A 23,625-nucleotide genomic window follows, 5' to 3' on the forward strand; every position below is an offset into this window, starting at 1 on the left:
ATTAAAATGGGAGTAAGTCCCACTAAGAGCATCAGCATTGACTTTTGAGTAGATGTTTACTTTAAAGATAACCAATACACAGGGTACAGATAGTTAAATTCCACAAATAATTAGGATTGGATGAAACTCTGTGGATTTTAGCAAAACATTTCCAAATGTTAAACACAATGGGCAAACCCCAGCTAGAATAAACTCATAGAATTAATTGAATAATTAGTGTAAAATTACCAAGTTGCCACTGATTCAGTTGATGTACTCAAGTTGAGATTAACAATTGGATTTAGGCTTTTGACTAAAATCCAAGTTCTCCTGCTTTTTAAAGGCAGGGATTAGAAATAAGTCACAACCCTTTAAAAGTAGACCCTTAACTTCTCATTTTCTAAAACACAAACTTCACTTTTCTCCAAATTCTGTGCATCTTATTGCAAGCTTAACATGAATACAATCTGGACATAAGCCCTTACAAAGTCCAATATGTATGGTTTACTGAAATGCATATATGTCTTGAATATTTTCAGTAAAAATAACTCCATTGGAAATTAATGGGATTTAAAAGTGCATAATCTGGACAGTTCCCAAACTATTTGGGATTAGGACGCAAGATTTGTTTAGTCCAATTCCACCATTTCCAAAAGGGCATTTCTACTTAGGATGGACAAACTGCCCTCGGGAGAGATTTAGGACAGAACCCAAGTTAAATAATGTCCTTTTTATTATTTATATTATAAATACATATAAATCAGCTCAATGAATGTTCATTTCCTTGTCTCTCAAGATGTATGATCACATTTGGAAAATGATCAAACCAAACCCAAAAAATTGGGAGGAAAAACCAATTCAGGCAACAAGGTACAATCAAAAGACTGTAATCAAGTCCAAGAATGGGATCAAAGCTTAAAAATAGAGATATATAATACTGAGCTCGATCAACCCATGGAGCAGTTTTCCTGTGTTCACAAAGGACACTCAAAAGAAATGTTAAAATTAGAATGCAACAGTGATGTTTGCCTTTTTTTTGCTGGAACAGATACTGCCAATAAGACCTGGACGGGTTGCAGGACGCTCTTCCGTTTCTCATTTTGAAGTTTGCATTCAGTAAACATTGCATAGTTTGTACTCAAGTCACCTTCCTCCTAAAGGGACTCTCAGCCCAATTTCTTTCCAAGGAACTCCTCTCTCGATTCATATGGAATTTTCTTTAAAACAGCTTCAAAACAAAAACCCAAAGAAACCTCCAAACTCATCCATGACACAATAGGGAGGGAAAAGGAGGCAATGAGTAGCGTGAAAAATCATATTACAGTAGACTCAGTTAACCGGCACCCATAGAGATGCTGGATAAACATAGTTTCTGGTTGCTTGAGATTTAACATTAAAATAGGCCCAATACTATACTCCATACTATAGCATAAACACTGTATAGACTTGATATTAATATTGAAATACAGCAATGAAAAGCAGTTTGAGACAAATCAAGACAAACTTAATGGATTGTAACACAGTTTTACTGTATCATAAAAAACAGCTTTAAAAAAATAAAGTATTGTTCCTTCAATTTTCAGCTGGTTGCTTGAGAGTTCTAGTAGCTTGAGTTCTGGTTAATTAAGAGTCTACTATATTTGGCTCATTTAAATAAATAAATGAATAAATAAATCGACAAGGAGGGGATACAGAAGGGGATGGGGGGGAACAGAAGTGTCATGAAGCTTAGGCCCCCTCGACACTGACCATGTAATGCAATTTCAAACTAGTATTGAAGCAGATGATTATACAGGAAATACTGGGACCAGTTTGAGGCCTGGATGGTGTTGACACAAACCACAGGTGCACATTAAGTATTGTTGAAAGCTTTCATGGCCGGGATCACTGGAGTGTTGTGTGATTTCCAGGCTAGATGGCTGACGTTTTGCCTGCATCTGTGGCTGGCATCTTCAGATCTAGGAGAAAATGTCACTAGAACAAGGGTATTTAGCCTGGAAACCACATAACACCCCATTAATGGATTTCTTTAGCATGCTTTTGTGGGAGTTGGCTGGATCTACACCACCACTGGATGCAGTTTGAACAGCATTATATGGGTTGACAGTGACATCATCATCATCATCATCATCATCTTTATTATTATTATGCTTTTTTATCTCCACAAGGAGACTATATACACTATATGGTAGTATATATCCAGCCCCAGTTGCCCAGCTGTCACAGTTGGAAGTTATTGAATTGCATCGAATTGCATTGTATGGTTGAAGGCTTTCATGGCCAGAATCACTGGGTTGCTGTGAGTTTTTGGGGCTGTAAGGCTACATTCCAGTAACCATCTCTCCTGCTGTACCTGTGGCCGGCATCTTCTGTGGTTTATGATCTCTGAGCAAGCCTCTAATGTTTTTAATGGTTTTAATATTTTTGTTTATTCATTGATGTATACCTGCAGCACTGAATTGTTGCCTTTGTAAGGCCGCCTTGAGTCCCCTTTGGGGTTAAGAAAGGCGGGACACACACATGGCAAATAAATAAATAAATAAACCACCTGCCACAGATGCAGGTGAAACACCAGGAGAGAATGCTATGGGAACATGGCCTTCAAGCCCCCCCCCCCCCCAAAAAAAAAAAAAAAACCCCAGCAACACTCCATAGTATGAGTCTATGCCAGGTTTGGACCTCCAGGCATTTTGGATTTCCACAATTCCTAACAGCTTCAGGCCCTTTCCTTTTGCCCGTCTGCTGCTGAAGCCCAAAACACCTAGAGGGCTGAAGTTTGCCCATGCTTGGTCTAAAGATAAAGGTAAAGGTTTTCCCCTGACTTTAAGTCCAGTTGTGACTGACTCTGGGGGTTGGTGCTCATCTCCATTTCTAAGCTGAAATGCTGGCGTTGTCCGTAGAAACCTCCAAAATCATGTGGCCAGCATTACTGCATGGAGCGCCGTTACCTTCCTGCTGGAGTGGTACCTATTGATCTACTCACATTTGCATATTTTCGAACTGCTAGGTTGGCAGGAGCTGGGGCTAACAGCAGGCACTCATTCTGCTCCCGGGATTTGAACCTGGCACCTTTTGGTCCGCAAGTTCAGCAGCTCAGCGCTTTAACGCACTGTGCCACCAGGGGCCCCGACATGCTTGGTCTACACTGACCATATGTGCAGTCCAAACTGCACTGTATGGTAGTATAGATCCAGCCCCAGTTGTCCCACAGCTAGTTGGAAGTTGGTTTCGAACAGCATTCAATGGTCAGTGTAGAGGGAGCCAAAGATGTACAATGGGAAGAGAAGTAGAATGAATCAGAATGGGTGGGTGGGTGTGAGAGAAGGAGGTAAACAAACGAAGAAGAGGAAGGAATCAATGGTCAGTGTAGAGGGGGCCGAAGATGTGCAACGAGAAGTAGAATGAACCTGAATGAGTGGCTGGGTTCAAGAGAAGGAGGTAAATAAATAAACAAGGTAGAGGCAATCAATGGTCAGTGCAGAGGAGGCGAGAGATGTGCAATGAGTAGAGAAGTAGAATGAATCTGTATGAGTGGGTGGGTGCGCAAGGTGGTAAATAAATAAGAGGAGGCAACAGGGGGTCGGTTCTGGAGATTACAGGCAATATGGGGAGCTTTTCCGAGGTGGCTGAGGGGAAAAAGGAAGGGGCCTGAGGCTGTTAGGAATTGTGGGAGTTGAAGTCCAAAACACCTGGAGAGAAGGCCGAAGTTGGTCCATACCTGGTCATTCAAACTGCGCTGTATGGCAGTATAGATCCAGCCCCTGTTGCCTGACTGCTAGTTGGAAGTTGGCTTCGAACAGCATTCAATGGTCAGTGTAGAGGGGGGTGGGGAAAGATGTGCAATGAGGAGAGAAGTAGAGTGAATTGGAATGAGTTCCTGGGTGCGAGAGAAGGTGTTAAACAAACAAGAGGCAATCAAAGGTCAGTGTAGAGGGAGCCGAAGATGTGCAATGAGAAGTAGAATGAACCTGAATGTGTGGGTGGGTGGGTGCAAGAGAAGGAGGTAAACAAACAAGGAAGAAGAGAGGTAGAAGCGGAGGCAAGCAGTGGTCAGTGTAGAGGGGGACAAAGATGTGCAACGAGGAGAGAAGTGGAATGAATCTGAATGAGTGGGTACGTCCGCGAGAAGGAAGTAAACAAACAAGGAAGAGGAGGCAATCAAAGGTCACTGTGGAAGGGGACAAAGATGTGCAATGAGAAGTAGAATGAACCTGAATGAGTGGGTGGGTGCAAGAGAAGGAGGTAAATAAACAAGGAAGAGGCAAGCAGTGGTCAGTGCAGAGACGGCCAAAGATGTGCAGCGAGGAGAGAAGTAGAATGAGCCTGACTGGGTGGCTGGGTGCGCGAGGAGGTAATAAAGAAGAGGAGGCAACGGAAGAGTCGTTTGTGCAGATGATGCCAGTCGGCGTGGCGGGGTGGTCCGATGTGGTCCGGGGTCAGGGCTTCTGGCTGCAGTGTTTGCAGAGGGCGGGGGCGGCGGGGAAGGCGCACTTGTGGGGGGCGGCGGGGGCGGCGGGGGGCAGGGGTCCGGGGGCGGGGGGCTGGGCGAAGGGGTAGAGGGCGGCGGGCTGGGCGAAGGGGGCGGCGAGGGCGGGCGCCGGGCCCCCCTGGTTGAGGTAGGCCACGAGGCGGCGCATCTCCTCCAGGGCCTGGGCCTGCATCAGGATGTAGTTCTTGGCCAGGAGCAGCGTGGCGATCTTGGAGAGCTTCCTCACGGACGGGCTGTGCGCGTAGGGGATGACGGAGCGGAGCCCGTCCAGCGCGTCGTTCAGGTCGTGCATCCGCCGCCGCTCCCGCGCGTTGATGCTCAGGCGCAGCGAGCGCGGCTCCTTGGGCTTCTTGGCCCCCGACGGGCGCGCCTCCTCTCGGCCTCCGCCGCGGTCTCTGCCGGCGCCGCCGCGGGGCTCGAACCCCGTCCCGGGGCTGCTTCCTCCCGCCGCGGCCGCCTCCTCCTCCTCCTCGCCGCTCTGCTCGCCGCTGCTCTCCGTCGCGGGGCCCGGGAAGGGCGGGAAGAGCCGCGCGGGGAGCGCCTCCGGGGCCACGCCGCCGCCCACGCCCACCACGGAGGAGCCCCGCAGCGCCGAGTAGGCGAAGGCCGCCGGGTGGTAGCTCTGCGCCAGGGCCAGGTAGGACTCCCCGCCCAGCGCCTTCAGCTCCGCCATCGCCTCCGAAGCTCACCCGAGGCTCCCCGAAGGAGAAAGACGGAGAGTCCTCTCTCCGGAGGACTCAGAGGAAACTCATCAGGCCGGCCTCCGAAGCGCTTTTGGCAGGAAAGTCCAGACGAGCGCAAAAGAAAGTTAGGCACGCGCTTGGGGTGTCAATAATCAGACGTGCGCTTCAGAATAATAATAAGAAGAATAAGAACAACAACAACAACACAGTCACACAGTCCTAGACACTTGGGAAGTGTTCGACTTGTGAGTTTGTGATACGAAATCCAGCATATCTATCTTGTTTACTGTGTCATAAAATAATAATAATAATATAATAATAATAATAATAATAATAATACCAAAGTAGACCTACCCCCCCTCCCTTTCCCCCTAAAAAAATACAAATAGACGTGCTCACAATTAAGTTCGACGTGTGCCAAAAACAATCACTTCGCACCAGGAAAATGACGTGCGGGAGAAAAAAAGAAATAGCTCAGACGCGCGGCTCAACAAGCAGACGTGCGCCAGAAAGATCTCAGCGTAGCTCTGTCGGCTCCACTGTGGTGTCAAAAGAGAGACAGAGAAGTGGCCTAGACTTGGATGGTGGGCTTTGTAGTCCCAAGGAGAGAGAAGCGTCCCAAATGGAGGAGAGAAGGGTCCCAAAAGGGCCCTAGGACAAGCGGGTTGAAGACCTGGAGATGTGTAGCCTGCAGAAGAGAAGGGTGAGAGGAGCCATGTGTTGAAAAGATGTCTCAAGGAAGACTTCAGACGTAAGGCTCAATCATAATAATAATCAGACGTGAGCCGGAAAGATCTCAGCGCAGCTCTGTGGGCTCTGGAAGCTCCCTTTCGCCTCCTCCTCCTCCTCCTCCTCTTCCTCTCCAGTCTTTGTGGATCTCTGTGTCCAGGGATCGCCAAGCTCTCTCGTCTCTCCGGAGATGCGTCTTGGCGTCTTCCTCCCTTTCTTTCCTTCTTCCTTCCCTCCTCGGAGCCGCAGTTGCGCTTCTCCGACTTTCCTGGACGATCCGAATGGTTCTTGTTGTTGTTGTGGTTGTGGGGGGAGGGTCTGCTCTTCCCTTCCCCGCCAGGATCTGCCTTCTTCTTCTTCCTCCCCCTCCTCTTCTTCTTCTGCTGCTGCTGCTTTCGGGGGTCTCCCGGCGAGGAGGAGGAAGAGGAGGAGGGGGCGGGTCCCGAGCAGGCTCCTTCCTTCCTTCCTTCCTTCCTTCCTTCCTTCCTTCCTTCCTTCCTTCCTTCCTTCCTTCCTTCCTTCCTTCCTTCCTTCCTTCCTTCCTGTCCGGGGGCGGCTGTCACTCTCCGCCCGCTCCGTCCATTATATGTCCGCCAAGGGCCCCCTGGGACGCCCCAGCCGCCCAATCAGAGGCGCCGCTCGTTTCCTGAAGCGCCTTTGGGGGCAAAGAAGGATCCAGGCCGCGCGGGAGGAGCCCACGAGGGCCGTGGAGTCTCTCCCGAGGAGGAATGTTAACCCGAAGGGGAATGCGCAGAATAGTGACCTCTGGGTTCCCTCCAGGCGCACAGGCCACCCTCTTGGCTTCTCTACGCATTTTCTGCGCGCTGAAGTTGAGATCTTCCTTGTCTTCTCCCATTCCTTTAAACACCTGACACTTTCATATAAGCTGCCAGCCAGAAGCTCGCTCTTTTCCTCTAGAATTTAGACTCCTTCCTCCCTGGTATTTGAATCTGAAAAACAACAAATCTGGCTCCGAGTGTTAAAAAAACCCCCCAAAACTCTGATTCATGCCTGGAATTCCTGTTTTCTGAGTGGTGTTCTTTATTTACTGTCCTGATTTTAGAGTTTTTTTTTTTTGACAATTTCAACAGAAAGGATAAAACCATGAAAATGAACAAAATCTGGTTATCAGTAATTAAAAAAATACCTCTAAAATCAGGACAATAAATAAAGAACACAGAGAAAACTGGGGAATTCCAGACAGGAAACAATCAAGGCCAGCTAATGCAATAGAGTCTCACTTATCCAACATAAACCGGCCGGCAAAAGGTTGGATAAGTGAATATGTTGGAGAATAAGGAGGGATTAAGGAAAAGCCTATTAAACATCATATTAGGTTATGATTTTACAAATTAAGCACCAAAGCATCATGTTATACAACAAATTTGACAGAAAAAGTATTTCAATACGCAGTAATGCTATGTAATAATTACTGTATTTACGAATTTAGCACCAAAATATCACGATGTTTTGAAAACATTGACTACAAAAATGCGTTGGATAATCCAGAACGTTGGATAAGTGAGACTCTACTGTACCTCCCTACTGTACTGGACCGCAAGAAGATCCAACCAGTCCATCCTCCAGGAAATAATGCCCGGCTGCTCACTGGAGGGAAGGATATTAGAGACAAAGTTGAAGTATTTTGGCCACATCATGAGGAGACAGGAAAGCTTGGAAAAGATGATGCTGGGGAAAATGGAAGGAAAAAGGAAGAGAGGCCAACCAAGGGCAAGATGGATGGACGGTATCCTTGAAGTGACTGGGTTGACCTTAAAGGAACTGGGGGCGGCGACAGCTGACAGGGAGCTCTGGTGTGGACTGGTCCCTGAGGTCACAAAGAGTCGGAAACGACTAAACGACTGAGCAGCAATACCTCCCAATAAAGGATTCCCCCAGGAAGTAAGCAGCCAGACCTTGAAGTTGAAAGGCTATTCAATGCTAATCAAGGTGGCCACTTGAAACATTCACACCTGCCTCCAACAGACAAGGATCCTTTCTCCCACCCTGGACATTATTCCACAGATATATGAACTTTTGAACTTTGTATCTTTTAAAAACAATTTGATAGCTAACACCTCCCAACAAAGGATTCCCCCAAGCAGAAAACAGCCAGGCTTTGAAGCTGCAAGGCCATTCAAGGCCAATTGCAACATTCACACTTGCCTCAAACAGATAAGAGTTCTTTCTCCCACCTTGAACATCTACAGATATATTAACCTCACTTGCCTAGTTTCCAACAGACCTCACAACCTCTGAGGATGCCTGCCATAGATGTGGGTGAAACGTTAGGAGAGAATGCTTCTGGAACATGGTGAAACAGCCTGGAAAACTCTAAGTAACCCAGTTATTCCGGCCATTAAAGCCTTCAACAACGTTATCCCACATTTTGCTAGCCATTGATTATTTCACTGTGTAACACATTTTTTTGTTCCTGGGCTATAAATGTGATTTCATAATTGGTTCTATCATAAAAACATGAAAAAAGTTTAATAAACTGCAAAAACTTTGTTTCTGTGGGAGGGACATCCTGCAGCACATTTCGCTTTAGTTTTTAAATGAATATCTCATAGAGTCTCAACCAATTCAACCTAGTTTGTGGCAGCCACAAAAATGAAGTTTCTGGAGTAAAACAACTACTTTCAAAGTAAATACTGCACAATTAATCAGGAAATAACACTTTTGAACCAGGAACAGAAAACGTTTCAATTTTTTTTACATAGTGTTATCACTTCCCAAGGCCATCCAGGCTTCGCTCCTGTCTTCAGAGATTTCCAGAGAGAAAGGTTGACGTCTTGGTTTGAGCCTTGGGCTATAACTTTGGAGACCAGGGCTCAGGTCTTTGCCTGGCCATGGAACCCCCCCCCCCTGGGATTTTGGGCAAGTTACATTCTCTCAGCCTATTAAGAGGCAGACAAAAGAAAAACCTGAACGAAGTTTGCTAAGAAAGCGCTGGGATAGGCTCTTCTTAGGATCAACATACGTTAGGAACAAATTGAAGATACAAAATAGGGAAAAATTACACATCACAGGTAATCTGTTGCGCAAAGTAATGACCCCCCCTCCCCCAGCTTCTTCAGATGTATTAATGTTAAGACTACAACTCCCAAGCATCCAGGTCGTGGGGGCTAGTAGCTCCTTAGTCACTGGGGCTAAAGCTCTTTTGGGAATAAGGCCCAGAACCTTGGACAGCTCCTTAAAGTGTGGGCTGGGACACTTCACTGGAGGGAAGGATATTAGAGGCAAAGTTGAAGTATTTTGGCCACATCATGAGAAGACAGGAAAGCTTGGAAAAGATCACGATGCTGGGGGAAATGGAAGGAAAAAGGAAGAGAGGCCGACCAAGGGCAAGATGGATGGACGGTATCCTTGAAGTGTCTGGCTTGACCTTGAAGAAACTGGGGGCGGTGACGGCCGACAGGGAACTCTGGCGTGGACTGGTCCATGAGGTCATGAAGAGTCAGAAATGACTATGCAACTGAGAGAGAGAGGGGGGAACTAGAATGGATTTATGGCTTTGCTGACAGAGAAGCTGTGGGCCTCCCTTACCCAGCTAGGATTCTGAGAGTTGATACATCAGACTGGAGACAGACACCTTATGTATTATGAGGACAAGATGAGAGCTGCTGCTTTTGGTGGCAGGCACAGGTTCTCTGCAAAGTGCAGTCACTTCTGAGAAACCAAAAATGAAGAGCAATCTTTTGGGCTTTAAGATATTGATAATTGTGATTAGTTATTTCTGCCTCACTTTCCTCATCCATCAAAGGAGGGAGAGGGCAAAGCCAGCTCTCAAAGTAGTGACAGGAAGAATTACAGTTTGCCTTGGTGCATCTTTTCCACAAGCTGGGAGGAACCAACCAGTTCTCTACTGGCAAGAAGATCAGTGCTTTGAGAAAGGAATTCTGGAATTGTGGGCCCACCACTGCAAAGGCCCTGTCTTAATGCAGGCATGGACAAAATCTTACCCTCCAAGCGTTTTGGACTTCAACTCCCACAATTCCTAACAGCCCCAGGCCTCTTCCCCCCCCCCCCCCCTCAGTTGCCTCAGGGAGAAAATGAAAGGCATGAGGCTGTTAGGAATTGTGAGAGTTGAAGTCAGGGTGAGAGAAGAACTCTTGTGGAAAGTCTAGGGTGAGAGAAGAACAAGACAAGAGTTCTTCTCTCACCTGGACTTTTCACAGATATATATAAACCTTCCTTGCTTAGTTTCTCTATACCTCACAACCTCTGAGGATGCCTGCCAGAGATGTGGGCGAAATGTCAGGAACTAATACTTCTGGAACATGGCCATACAGCCCAGAAAACATACAACAACCCTGTGATCCCGGCCATGAAAGCCTTCAACAATGCTTCTCTTATGGTCTGCAAAAGATGTTATGAATTTCAGCACTTAAAAAGAGAGTTCAGGGTAGCCATTGCAATGGTTGTGGGTTTAATACAGCCATTCCTCCACATTAGCTAGGGTGGAAAGTGGAAAAACAATGAAAGTGGAAAACCTTGAATAAAAATACACTATTATTTTAAGCCAAGAGAACACCTCTCTTGAAATCTCTAGGTCCTTCAGCAGGTTAACTATCAGTAAAATCGTTCCGGTAGATGCCCAGAAAAGTGTTCCCTCTAAAACTCTCCACCAGCATGACTCCAGAATTAACTTCTTTTGAAAGCTGCCCATAGAGGTTCACTGGAGAAAGAACATATTCCAAGAGAGAATAATAAATCCGCAAAAGTGAAATTCACAAATATAGAGGGCCAACTACATAGCCAAACTGCAAAGACAAGCTTTTGGGTAGCAGAAATTTGCTCCATCCAAAGCATCCAAATTGCCTTTAGAGGAAGCCCTGTCTGGAGAATTCTGATATGATGGCACCTCCCTCCTTCCATTGTTGTTCCTTGGCAAAAAGAAAGGAAGTTATCAATGCACAACAATGAATCCAATTGATCACCTGTCAGGAAAGTGTTACGTCTCAAACCCTGCCTTGAATGATGAAGGCAGTGAGATCTGAGAGGTCCAGAGGGAGTCAGAGCAGAGATACCCATTTCCTTGGTGAGTTTAAGCCTGAATTGGATACTGTGCTGGACCTGCAACTACACGGGCTACTTTTTTTTATTGAAGTGGACTCACTGGTCCATCTCGCACAGTAGTGACTCATTGTTCTTCACCACTGGCTAATACAGCCTAGAGACAGAGTTTTTAAAAGTTACTCTTCTGATGGGCAGCTTCTGGAATCTCTTGATATGGTCACTGACTGTGGTGACTTAGGGAATGTTGGGAATTGTCCAAAAGAGTAATTAGATTAAAACTACAACCTGCCTTCCACATTTTAACTTTCGCAGATTTGATTATTCACTGATTTGATTAATATAGACTCTTTAGGAATTGCTAGATGAGTGGTGGTGGGGGGGGGGGGAGGGTCAGGAGAGGGTGTCAGAGGGGTCACTAAAGACCATCAGAAAACACATATTTCTGATGGCCCTCTTTGACAGAGAAGGCTGAATATCTCTTCACCTGTCCTTCTCTTCCTTTTTGAAATCCCAGAAACTACAACTCCTTAATGTCAAGGTTTATTTTCCCCAAACTCCACCAGTGTTCATTTTTGGGCATATTGAGTATTCATGCCAAGTTTGGTCTAGATCCATCATTGTTTGAGTCCACAGTGCTCTCTGGATTTATGTGAACTACAACTCCAAAACTCAAGGTCAATGCCCACTAAATCCTTCCAGCATTTTCTGTTGGTCATGGGAGTTCTGTGTACCAAGTTTGGTTCAGTTCTATCGTTGGTAGAGTTCAGAATGCTCTTTGATTGTAGGTGAACTCTAAATCCCAGAAACTACAACTCCCAAATGACAAAACCAATCTCGCCCCCAACCCCACCAGTATTGAAATTAGGGTGTTTTGGGTGTTTGTGCCAAATTTGGTCCAGTGAATAAAAATACATCCTGCATATCAGGTATATACATTATGATTCATAACAGTAGCAAAATTACAGTTATGAGGCAGCGACAAAAATAATTGTATAGTTGGGGGTCACCACAACACGAGGAACTGTATCAAGAGGTCACGACATTAGGAAGGTTGAGAACCACTGCGCTAGATGATCCAGCAACACCCAGTGGTCATCTCCATCATGATATGAATGGTGTGTGGATAGCAGAAGCTTCTATAAATTCTATTCAACACTGAAAAATGTTGCAGAAAATCAAGAAAACTGAAAGCCTGCCATTTTAGTGAGCTCTAAATGGAAGAAAATTGGAATGAGGGAGTTGGGGAAATTGTGTGCCCTCTAAATAAAAGGCTTTCAAACCAATCTTTGTTGTGTCTGTGTGTGTATATGTATGTGTGTGTGCAGAGAAGGAATTCTAGCCATGGCTATTGTTGTGGGTACCTGGCAAGATCATTTTGATTTAGCAGAAGCTGACTGATGCTGGTTGGTTATTGGAGAGAAATTTCAGGAGCAATGGCCTTGTCTGTTTCCATTTAATTCAGGCCTTTTTGTTGAGACCTGGCTTTCATTGAGATCTAAATTGAAACAGACCTTTGCAGACTTGGTTGGCTTTTGGTGCCCTCAATGTATTTGACAGTCTTACCTTATTTGGAAAAGTGGGACAGTTGTAGCAGTAACAAAGTTTCCCAAAAGAACAAAAGAAATGGGATGGGCCAGACCAAAGGGTTACCTAGTCCAGCAATGTTTCTTTGTGTGTTTATTTATATATTTAATTTATATAGAATCATTAAAATCAGTGGTGGACTGAGTCTAAAAATAATGGTTGCTAGTAGACAAATAGGGCCTGCCTGAAAAAGATCCAAGCCTATGGAGCATATGTGGCAGCCTCACATAACCCGTATTGGAATTATTTATTTCAGAGTTAATTATTATGTTCTTAAACATAAAGTATCATAAAAATGATTTCATTATTTTTTCTTATTAAAAAGGCAATACAACGTACATTTTAGTTGAATACAATAATATTGTTAGAACTTCTGTTATCTTTTCTAGACACTAAAAAGTCATTAACATTTTAAACACATTGGCTAATGTGTTGTCGAAGGCTTTCATGGCCGGGATCACAGGTTTGTTGTATGTTTTCCGGGCTGTATGGCCATATTCCAGAAGTATTCTTGGCTAATATTTAAGAGGGCTCATTTGCCATTAGGCAAACTGATACCAAACCATTCACCATTGACAGAATTGGAAAGGACCACAAGAACCATTCAGTCCATCCTCCTGCTGTGCAGAAATGCATAAGGCATTCCCAACAACACATGACCATCCAGCCTCTGTTCATAGACTTTCAGAGAAGACCACCACACTCCAAGGTGATGTCATACTCCTACTATCCCACTGAATATGTGGAATCTCTTTTCCTGTAGTTTGATTTCATGGCTCCCTATTCTAGTCACTAGAACTGCAGAAAATAAGCTGTCCCCATTTTCAGTATGACATCCATTCAAATACTTAAACATGGCTATCATTCTACATTTTAACCGTCCCTTCTTCAGACTGAAAATGCCCAGTTCCCTATGTTAATGTGGGATTTGTGTATTGGTGGTGTTTAAATGAAATTTGTGTCTTGCCTGTATTGCATACTGATTGCATCATCCAGAGTGTACTATAGTCTGGAAAGAGTTAATTACTAAGAAGCTGTGTTGACCTTGATGTGTGGCTGGAACCAGGGAGTGTCCAGACACAAGTGTTTGTGCATTGCTGATTGCGTTCACTTCTGAGTTGAGTCGAGTGCTGTCTGCCTAGAGTTCGTCTATTGTCTCCAAGTCCGTTTGTCTTGATTATTACTGCTTATAGTAAAACTTTGTATATAGTTTTACCATCGGCTCTGATGTGTCTTCGTTCTGCGTTCCACTGACTCCATCCAACTACTGCTGCACTGCAAATTACTCTGACACCCTAAGCTACTCCTCATAAGGCTTGGCTTCCAGACTTTTGACCACTTTGGTTGCCCTTGTGTACATATCTTCAAGTTCATCATTATCCTTCTTGAATTGTGGTGCCCAGAAGTGGACACAATATTTTTCCAGAAGAGGTCTGACCAAAGTAGAATAGAAAGAGACTATTACTGCCCTTCTTCTGGATACTATCCTCTTACTGATAGTGCTTAGCATTGAATTGGCTTTTAAAAGCTGATCCTAAGAGAGGCTTCATAGTGGAATATCCTGCTTTGGAGTGTGGTAGAGTCTTCTTCCCTGAAGGTTTTAAAACATCTTTTGGGAATGCATTTATTGCGTGTTCCTGCATGGCACAATGCGGTTGTGCTACATGTCCTTGTGGTATCTTCCAAATCTATGATTTTGCAAAACTTGATTAATTCAAGAAATTGTTTTGCCTAGATGCACAAACCTATCAATTTCCTTCATCTTGCTTTTTCAAAAGTGGAGGATTTACTCTATTTATATCAATTTCTATATAACTTAATGAGACGGTCCCATGCCTGTATTGCCCTCCTCATTATGAACACAATGTATTCTTATATTTTTTGTTAAAATCTATATTTTCTCCCTAGGAACTCTTCATATTATGATGCAGATTTTTGGAATAAGTTAGAAAAGTACTTATGGGAGTGTATGGATAACTTCCCCTCAATGCCTCCAATATTGGCTGGTGATTTTAATGTATGTATGGGAGCATCTAATGAGGCCATTGGGATGTATGCTAAAATCTGGATAGTAGGAAATTCAAATATATGAAGATCAATGATTTTGGCTCTATTCTTTTTGTACTAGTAATGCAACTAACTGCTACCTGAAACTGATGATTTGCCAGGAGATTTTATGTGAAGCAGGATCCTCTTATCCATGGACTCGGTAGCCATGATTTCACCCAAAAAGTATTCCCATGCAGAGGTGTTTACATCCTCCAGTGTGATTATGGGTATACTTCTGGTACAGTCAAAATATAGGATTTACTGTTATCCATTGTTTCAGCCATTCACAGAGGAATGTATCTGTCCTGAAAGTAATGAGTATTAATTTTCTGTATAATATATAGGAAAGGAAAGTTGGGGTTGTGTCAGGTGGAAGGGCAACCTACACATACACTTTGACCTTCCCTAGTTTAATCCACATCTTTGCAGCAGTTGGCATGTTAGCAAAATATAGAATTGGAAGAGACCACAGGTGAAAATGTAGAGGAGTCTGGACCAGCATTTTGCATGAAACTTGAAAAATCTGGTTTTCAGGTGGTATAAGGCATTCAAGTATGGAAGGGAGAGTGGTGAAGATGAACAGTGCACAGGGTATTCTTCAACTTCTAGATATTTCAATGTGCAGTTAATTGCAGAGTAAGTAGGGCTACCAGAAACTGATGTCCACAAAATCATTATGGAATTTTTATATATGAGAAAAATCTGTTTGAAGGTTTCAAAGAATTTATTCAATGAAGAAAAGGACAACCCACCACAAGGGACATCACTTTGGGACATTTGGAAACATCCAGGCAGCTTCAACAAGGACTTTGAACAATATTTCAAGTGAAGCCACTGCTATGAAGAGTGGCAGCAACACTGGAATTTCTGCATTCCACCACATGAAGCCTATTTTGAAGGGGTAGGCTATAATTACATGTATTAAAAAAACACTTTAAAGCATTCGTATTACTCTGGGGACAGACCCCGCAAGTAATTTTTGTGGTGCTGGGCTGTGGCACAGGCTGATAAAGCAGTCAGCTGCAACAGATCACTCTGACCGGGAGGTCATGAGTTCGAGGCCGGCTCGGAGCTGCGTTTGTCTCTGTCTTTGTTCTATGTTGAGGCATTGAATGTTTGCCTTGTATGTGTGATGTGATCCACCTTGAGTCCCCTTCGGGGTGAGAAGGGCGGAATATAAATATTGTAAATAAATAACAAATAAATAATAATTTTGGGCATACACTATGTTACAGGAAGACTTCAGTTGATGCTGCCTCCCATAGTGCCAAATAAATTCCAGAATAAACTTTCAAGATTGTGTTCTAGAGAAGTGTAATTTTAAGACTGGGAATACCTTTAAATAGAGTAGTTAATTTGTTGTTGCAAACTCTGAAAATGCACAACTGATATTTTTGCACTAACTGAAAAGCATAATAGTATAAAGAAGTAACCTATAAATATACCTCATTGGTTGTGATTAATTCCTTTTTGCCACAAGTAAGGTATAATGTACATTACAGTTGTTACATAATGGGATATAATGTTTTGGCATTTTTGATGAAAAAAGTAAGATTTTATAGTTGTCCCTCCACATGTGCAGTTTTGTGTTTTGCACATTTGATTATTCAAGGATTTGATTTAAAATGTTCTCTTTAGGAATCTCTCCTGTGCGACTCTATGGACAACTTCCTTCAGTCATACTAGATGACCTGGAGATTTTGGAAGAGAACATTTCTCTAGGAATCTGTGGGTCTTCCCATGTGATTCTTTGGCCAGTTTCCAGTGGAAGATGATCACCGATTCCTGTTGGAAGACCTAGTATTTCCTTGAGAGATGTTCTTTCATGAAAAAAAAAGATTTTCTTTATTTGTGTCTTTTCACTTTCAAGGGGATCCTATGCCCCTAACTACAGTAGATATGGAGGGCTGGCTGTAGTTAATTTTGTAGTTAAAGAAAATGTGGGTTCATTATGGAGGAGGAATACCATGTAGGTCAAGTGCTGGCTCAAGCTGCTGTATTGAACTCTTGCTCTGAAGTAACAAGGTGGATATCAGAATTTGTTGCATAAATCAATGGCTCACAGCTTTAGGATTTCAAAAGTAACCTTGTGGTTACTTTTGAGATATAGGAAATGAAAGACTTGCTTTCACAAATTGCAACTTTAATGGTAACTGTAACTAAAGTCAGTCTCCAAACTGTGTAAAGGAGCATTAATGGATGATTTTGCTCAGAGCCAAGCTTATTTTCTTCCATGAAGTCTGGCTTGGTTGCTTTTGCAAGGTCCTTCCTGGGTGGAAGGGTGCCTTCCTCTCTGTTTGTGTGTCCTTTTGCCATCACCTCCTCTTCCTGAGCATGCTAACATGAAATGACTGGCTTGTCTCTCTTCCTTGTCCTTTGCCTCGTAAATGGCAGTGCTGAGATGAAGGATGACATGTCTGTACATGCACCACACTCACAGAAGGGATATTTCTATGGCTCAAGAGATGGGCTGATAATTTTTCCCAGGTTGTTTTAATTTGAAGGTCATCATCATCACATTCTTTGTAATGAGCATCCCTCTTTTACAGGCCTAGGGGTGGGAAGAGATGTACATGTGGAAAGACACATTCCTTTTCCTTTGCACCTCGTCTCTGCATTTCACTACACTACTTTATCTCTGTTGTTGTGTGCCTTCAAGTTATTTCTGACTTATGGCTACCCTAAGGTGAACCTGTCATGGGGTTATCTGAGGCTGAGAGCTTGTGACCTTTCCAAACAGCCTGAAAGACATACAACAACCCTGTGATCCCGGCCATGAAAGCCTTCGACAACACATTGTCCAAGGTCACTCAGTGGATTTCCACTGTCAAACAGGGAATCAAATCCTGGTCTCCAGGGTTGAAATCCAATGCTCAAAACATGATGTCATGCTGCCTCTTTAGCTTTATACTGAGCCAGTTAGAGTTATATTTTGTTCAGGATAAAAAACTATGGGAAGTTAAGGGTTATATTAGCCCCTCTGAGCTCATGGAGAGATACAATTCCCAACTGCTTCCATCCAAATCCAAGATTGCTCTGACACAAATTCCTTCTAAGCTTCACATGGGACATTCTTACCATGTTTATGGGATTTCACAGACCATTTTAGGCCCAGAAGAGCCTTTTCAAACAACAACAACAACAACAACAATGAATAACAGTAACAGCTTGTTCCCTAGCTATTTTTAAAATGTCTTCCAGGCTTAAACTGTCCCAAGACCCCTTTTTCTAAAACGTGGGGGGAGATTTACTTCATTTGGGGATCAAAACATGTCTTTGAACATTTTGTTACAGGGTCTTTCAAATGTGGTGAAAATGTCTCTGCCGGATATTTTGGGGCCACTTGTGGTTCCTCCCTGATCTAGCTCAATATTGTCTACAGAGATTGCCAGCAGCTGTTGAGAATATGAAACAGAATTCTTCTCTAGCTCTTTCTGCAAATTCCCAGGTTCAAAGTTGGGACATTCTACTACATCCAAAGAAGGGAGTAGACCACTGAGAAAATACCCTTTAGGCCACTGTTAATTTGGTTTGGTATCTCTGTAGGCCTCTGGAGGAGCTTTGTTGAAATCATGTTTGCTTCCAATTCATCACTGTGGACTGCAGTGAATATTAATTTATTGGGTGAGATTTCTCCTACCACTTTTCATAGAGTCAGCCCTATTCCTAGGCAGAATGGCACAGTCACTTTAATAGATATTGAAAGGGAGCAGGATGCGGCAGCAATAGGGAAGTCAGTTATGCAGACTGGTTGTGTGTGTTTTGGGCATAGCAGGGTTGTTTTCTCTCTTCCCCCAATGTGCTATGGATCAACAGCATTTTTGCAGCCATTTACTTTTATTGTTTCTTTCTTTTAAGGAAACTTGCCAGCAGCTTATAGCTAGTGGCTCATGAACCATCACTGGCTTCCATGGACAACTCCTATGTGGCCTATGTGGCCTATGTGGTTGCACTCCCCCTGAAATCACAGGTCCGCAGTTTGGGGGTCCTCCTGGATTCAGCGCTGACGCTTGAAGCGCAGGTGTCGGCGGTGGCCGGGAGGGCTTTTGCACAACTCAAACTTGTGCGCCAACTGCGACCATACCTCGTGAAGTCTGACTTGACCACGGTGGTGCATGCCTTAGTTACCTCTAGACTGGACTACTGTAATGCGCTCTACGTGGGGCTTCCCTTGAAGACGGCCCGGAAGTTACAGCTGGTCCAACGTTCGGCCGCCAGACTAATAACGGGGGCGAGTTACAGGGAGAGATCTACTCCCCTGTTTAAGGAGCTCCACTGGCTGCCGTTCATCTTCCGGTCCCAATTCAAGGTGCAGACCATCATTTATAAAGCCCTAAACGGTTTGGGACCCGCCTACCTTCGTGACCGTATCTCCTACCATAAACCTGCCCGACCTCTCCGATCATCAGGGGAGGCCCTCCTGTCGCCACTACCTATATCTCAGGCTCGCCTTGTAGGAACAAGGGAGAGGGCCTTTTCTGCGGTGGCCCCTCGCTTGTGGAACTCATTGCCCATTGAAATCAGGCAAGCCCCCACCCTTTTAGCCTTCAGGAAAGATTTAAAAACATGGCTCTTCCGGTGTGCTTTCGGAGAGTAAATGTTCTATGCTACTCCCCCCGATATTTATCCTCTAGACTGGTTCACTATCTGATGTCCCGTCCCTCGAGGTTTTATTCTGATCCCTTTCTCACCCAGAGTTTTAATTTTTAATCTAGTTTTTAAATGTAGTATTCATGCGGCCCGCTCGTGTTATATTGCTGTTTTGATCTTATGTTGTACTGTTTATTTTATGTAATGTATTATTTAATTGTATTATGTTATGGTTTATTGTATTGTCTTGGGCATGGCCCCATGTAAGCCGCCCCGAGTCCCCATTGGGGAGATGGTGGCGGGGTATAAATAAAGTTTTATTATTATTATTATTATCCTACGTATGTCCTCACACTACCATTGTGGCATCATCACAGAAAACAAATAATCACACTCCAGGTGTGGAATGATATTAATGATGCAAAATGTTGGTTGCAATGGTTTTTTAGCTCCCCCCCATTCACAAATGAAACTGGGGAACACTAATGAATCAGAACAAAGGTGACTATCCAGTCTGTTTGAAAAGACAGAGGCATAATTCAGCTCGTAGTTGAGATGCATGTGCTTGAATGGTTTTGTCACTTCTAGTGTGAGAGAACTGGCCAACTGCAAGGTCATCACTCAGGAGATGCCCAGATGTTTTGATGTTTTTTATCATCCCTGTGGGAGACTTCTCTCATGTCCTTGCATGGAGCTGGAGCTGATAGAGGGAGCTCATCCACGCTCTTCTCGGGTTGGATTTGAATCGGTAACCTTCAGGTCAGCAACCCAACCTTCAAGTCATCAGTCCTGCCAGTACAAGGGCTTAATTTACTGTGCCACCAAGGGGCTCCGCGCTTGAATGGGTAGGAGGAACAAAAAGAGGTAAAGAGAGAGACCTCAAATTTCCTAGACAGTTTTTTATTTTCTCTTACTTTTTTTGACCTTACTTCCAATCTTAGACAAACAAACAAACAATGATAGAGTGGTCACAATCCTGTTGTGGTAGGCTTTGCAGGTGGAAGTACACTTGTGTAGGTGATGGAGGCAGGAAAAAGAAAGTAGTGGAAAAGATAGAGAAGAACAGATAGTGTGGAAGAAGGGAGGCACAGGAGAAGTAAGCTGCTCAGAATTAGCAGATATTGTCTGCCTTCCCTTGGCCACTGTTGTGTAACCCTGGAGTACTGCTCCATGCATGTTGCATTTGGTAATAGTTAGCTCAGCCAGCATTAGGGAAAGTTGTGTTCTCAAACTGACAAGGGAGAAACATGCTGTCTGGTGTGTCCAGAGCAAAGCCACAATTACCGCAACCTATACTGACATCTACTGACAATGTAGCATATGGCACTTTTTTGAAAAAAGTTAGAATGTTGTTTTATTATTTAGTTTTGTATTACAGGCAATCCTCAAGTTACAAATAAGATAGGTTCTGGATGTATGTGTGTGTGTATATACATAAGCTTTGGATAAGCTTTCCCTGTGATATTAGAAAATTTGGCTTGTTGTGGAAACAAGGATTGGTGGTAAAGGAAGGAAGAAAAAGGAAGGAAGAATAACTAAAAAGGAAGCTGTATAATACATTTGCAAAACAAATAATTCATATAAGATGCAAAAACAAGCAAAATTTGGAAATACAGTAGAGTCTCACTTATCCAACACTCGCTTATCCAACATTCTGGATTATCCAACGCATTTTTGTAGTCAATGTTTTCAATACATCGTGATATTTTGATGCTAAATTCGTAAATACAGAAATTACTACATAGCATTACTGTGTATTGAACTACTTTTTCTGTCAAATTTGTTGTCTAACATGATATTTTGGTGTTTAATTTGTAAAATCATAACCTAATTTGATATTTAATAGGCTTTTCCTTAATCTCTCCTTATTATCCAACATATTCGCTTATCCAACGTTCTGCCGGCCCGTTTACGTTGGATAAGTGAGACTCTACTGTACCCTTTTCCCAATGTGTTATACATGCTCAGTTCTTCCTTGCATTACCAAGTGGCATTATGATTGGAATATAACACGGAATGACTTCACTCATTTTCACAATCATCAATTTTTTGGTAACTCTTGTAGTTAAAAGGGATTGTAGCCCTATTAAGATTTTTCAAAATATAGGTATGCAATTCTTCATGAGCCCTTGATGGCTCAGCGGGTTAAACCACTGAGCTGCTGAACTTGCTGACTGAAAGGTTGGCAGTTCAAATCCGGAGAGTGGGGTGAGCTCCCACTGTTAGCCCCAGCTTCTGTCAACCTAGCAGTTCGAAAACATGCAAATGTGAGTAGATTAATAGGTACCCCTCTGGTGGGAAGGTAACGGCACTCCATGCAGTCATGCTGGCCACATGACCTTGGAGGTGTGTATGGACAATGCTGGCTCTTTGGCTTAGAAATTGAGATGGGCACCAACCCCCAGAGCTGGACACGATTATAATTAATGTCAGGGGAAAACCTTTACCTTTTAATTCTTCAAGAAGATAGTGATGAGTAATACAGTCTAACTCCACCATATCTTTCATCCATAATTTCTTTTTTACTTACTGCTAGATATTGTCTATGTTCCAGGAATCCTAGGATTCTCCTGTAACCAAGGTTTTTTTCTCGGCTCTGCATTGTTCTTTTTACTCACTACTCCATACTTTTGCCTCCCAGACTGCTCCTCCTCTCACTGCTTCTAAATCTCAGTTGGAAACTTCAATTTGATGTCATTTTGTAGTCTGGTACATTTTGATTACATGTATTGTTTGCTTTGCTTTATTATATTGTTTGTTTGCTTTTGCATTTTATCTGAATGATTTGTTTTGAAATTGTTTTGCAAAAGGATTTGTTTTTGCAATTGTTATTCCTCCTTTCTTATGCGTGTGTATATATTTGGGAATGTATGCCTTTGGCACAACTCATTGTTGTTGGTTGTTTTGACTGTTTTAATCTTGTACAGGAAAACTAGATCCCTGTGGAAGAGAATTCTCAATACCTCACAAAACTACAAACCCCAGGATTCCATAGGATGGAACCATGCCAGTGCTATAATTGTGTAGAATTTCCAGCATGATTTTTTAAAAAAAGGGGGGGGGGGGTTCAGGTATCTTTGGTTTTGAATTATAACCCACATAAATTTCCTTTTTTGATCTTCTAGCAATTTCTTGTAAAGACAAAGAGTAGGAAACCAAAAAGTAGTCTTTACAATATAATTTTTTACTACTTGTAGACTCTCCCTTTAAATGAATTTTTCAGTCCATCTGTCAAAAGTCTCCCAACCATGAGGCACTTTTGGAGAGGAAGTTGTGGTAGGACACTGCTGCCTCTCCAGCTGCCTTTTATTAATGAGTGCTGCAGATGTTATTTCACAGCACCCCAATTTGCAGCACTCCATAGCCTTTGGTTGGCGTGCTGCTTGACTGAAAAGGTAGAGTTCTTTTTGACGACGATGATGAAGCTCTTGGTTAGATCTGATGATACAAACTTGGCCATTGCATGATTTGATGTGAGAGCCAGCATGGTGTATTGGTTTGAGTGTTGGACTATGACTCTGGAAATCCATTGGGTGGGCTTGGACAACTTACCCTCTCTCAACCTCAGAGCAAGGCATGGTCAACTCCCCTTTGAGCAAATCCTGCCATTATTTATTTATTTATTTATTTATTTACAGTATTTATATTCCGCCCTTCTCACCCTGAAGGGGACTCAGGGTGGATCACATTACACATATAAGGCAAACATTCAATGCCTTGACATAGAACAAAGACAAGACAAACGCGGGGCTCCGAGTTGGCCTCGAACTCATGACCTCTTGGTCAGAGTGATTTGTTGCAGCTGGTTGCTCAACAGCCTGCACCACAGCCTGGCCCCGTTAGGGTTGCCATAAGTTGGAAATGACTTGAAGGCACACAATAACCATTGTGATTTAGCACAAGGATTATGTGCCTTGTGCTAAATCATGGGAACAAAATGGGAACAAAAAGGTTATCTCTAAGGAACCTTAGCTAGATACAAGTTGGTAAGCATAAGGCGATGGCCCTTCACTTATGGAAAAAGAGAGGGTAAGAACACTCATGTTTCATAATCCTTGGAAATTATGGGATCTGTAGCTAGAGAGACCCATTGAGTCCCATCAGCAAATAAATAGTAAATCTCATTTGCTTTTCTTGACCTGAAGATGGGAGCTGGGATCCATCTGATTAGCCCCAATTCAAAGAGACCAGTTGGATCCATTGCCAAACCAAATTAGAAGTGAATCTTGTTGATTCAATGGTTCTGCTCTTGATGGGATTTCCAAAAGGAACTGAGCCTTCATTCCAGGGTAGCAAATAGTATGGAAAACTGGTCCAAGAATATCTGGAGGGCCAGACTTGTGGTGCAACAATATCTGGAGGAGTGCCCTTTGCCCACCTTTCATAAAGGTAAAGGTTTTCCCCTGACGTTAAATCCAGTTGTGTCCGACTCTGGAGGTTGGTGCTCATCTCCATTTCTAAGCTGAAGAGCTGGCGTGATCCGTAGACACCTCCAAGGTC

At 43.5% G+C, this 23,625-nt stretch overlaps 1 protein-coding gene across 1 annotated transcript; it reads right to left on the reverse strand.

Moving 5' to 3' along the window:
* Positions 1-694: 694 nt before the first annotated feature.
* Positions 695-6,767, reverse strand: bhlhe23 (basic helix-loop-helix family member e23). The gene has a single exon (XM_062979032.1). It carries the CDS (start codon positions 5,139-5,141, stop codon positions 4,416-4,418), a length of 726 nt encoding a protein of 241 aa, XP_062835102.1. The 5' UTR covers positions 5,142-6,767; the 3' UTR covers positions 695-4,415.
* Positions 6,768-23,625: the final 16,858 nt, after the last annotated feature.

This window comes from Anolis carolinensis, chromosome 4 (assembly GCF_035594765.1).
Source record: "Anolis carolinensis isolate JA03-04 chromosome 4, rAnoCar3.1.pri, whole genome shotgun sequence".
Taxonomy (NCBI): domain Eukaryota; kingdom Metazoa; phylum Chordata; class Lepidosauria; order Squamata; family Dactyloidae; genus Anolis; species Anolis carolinensis.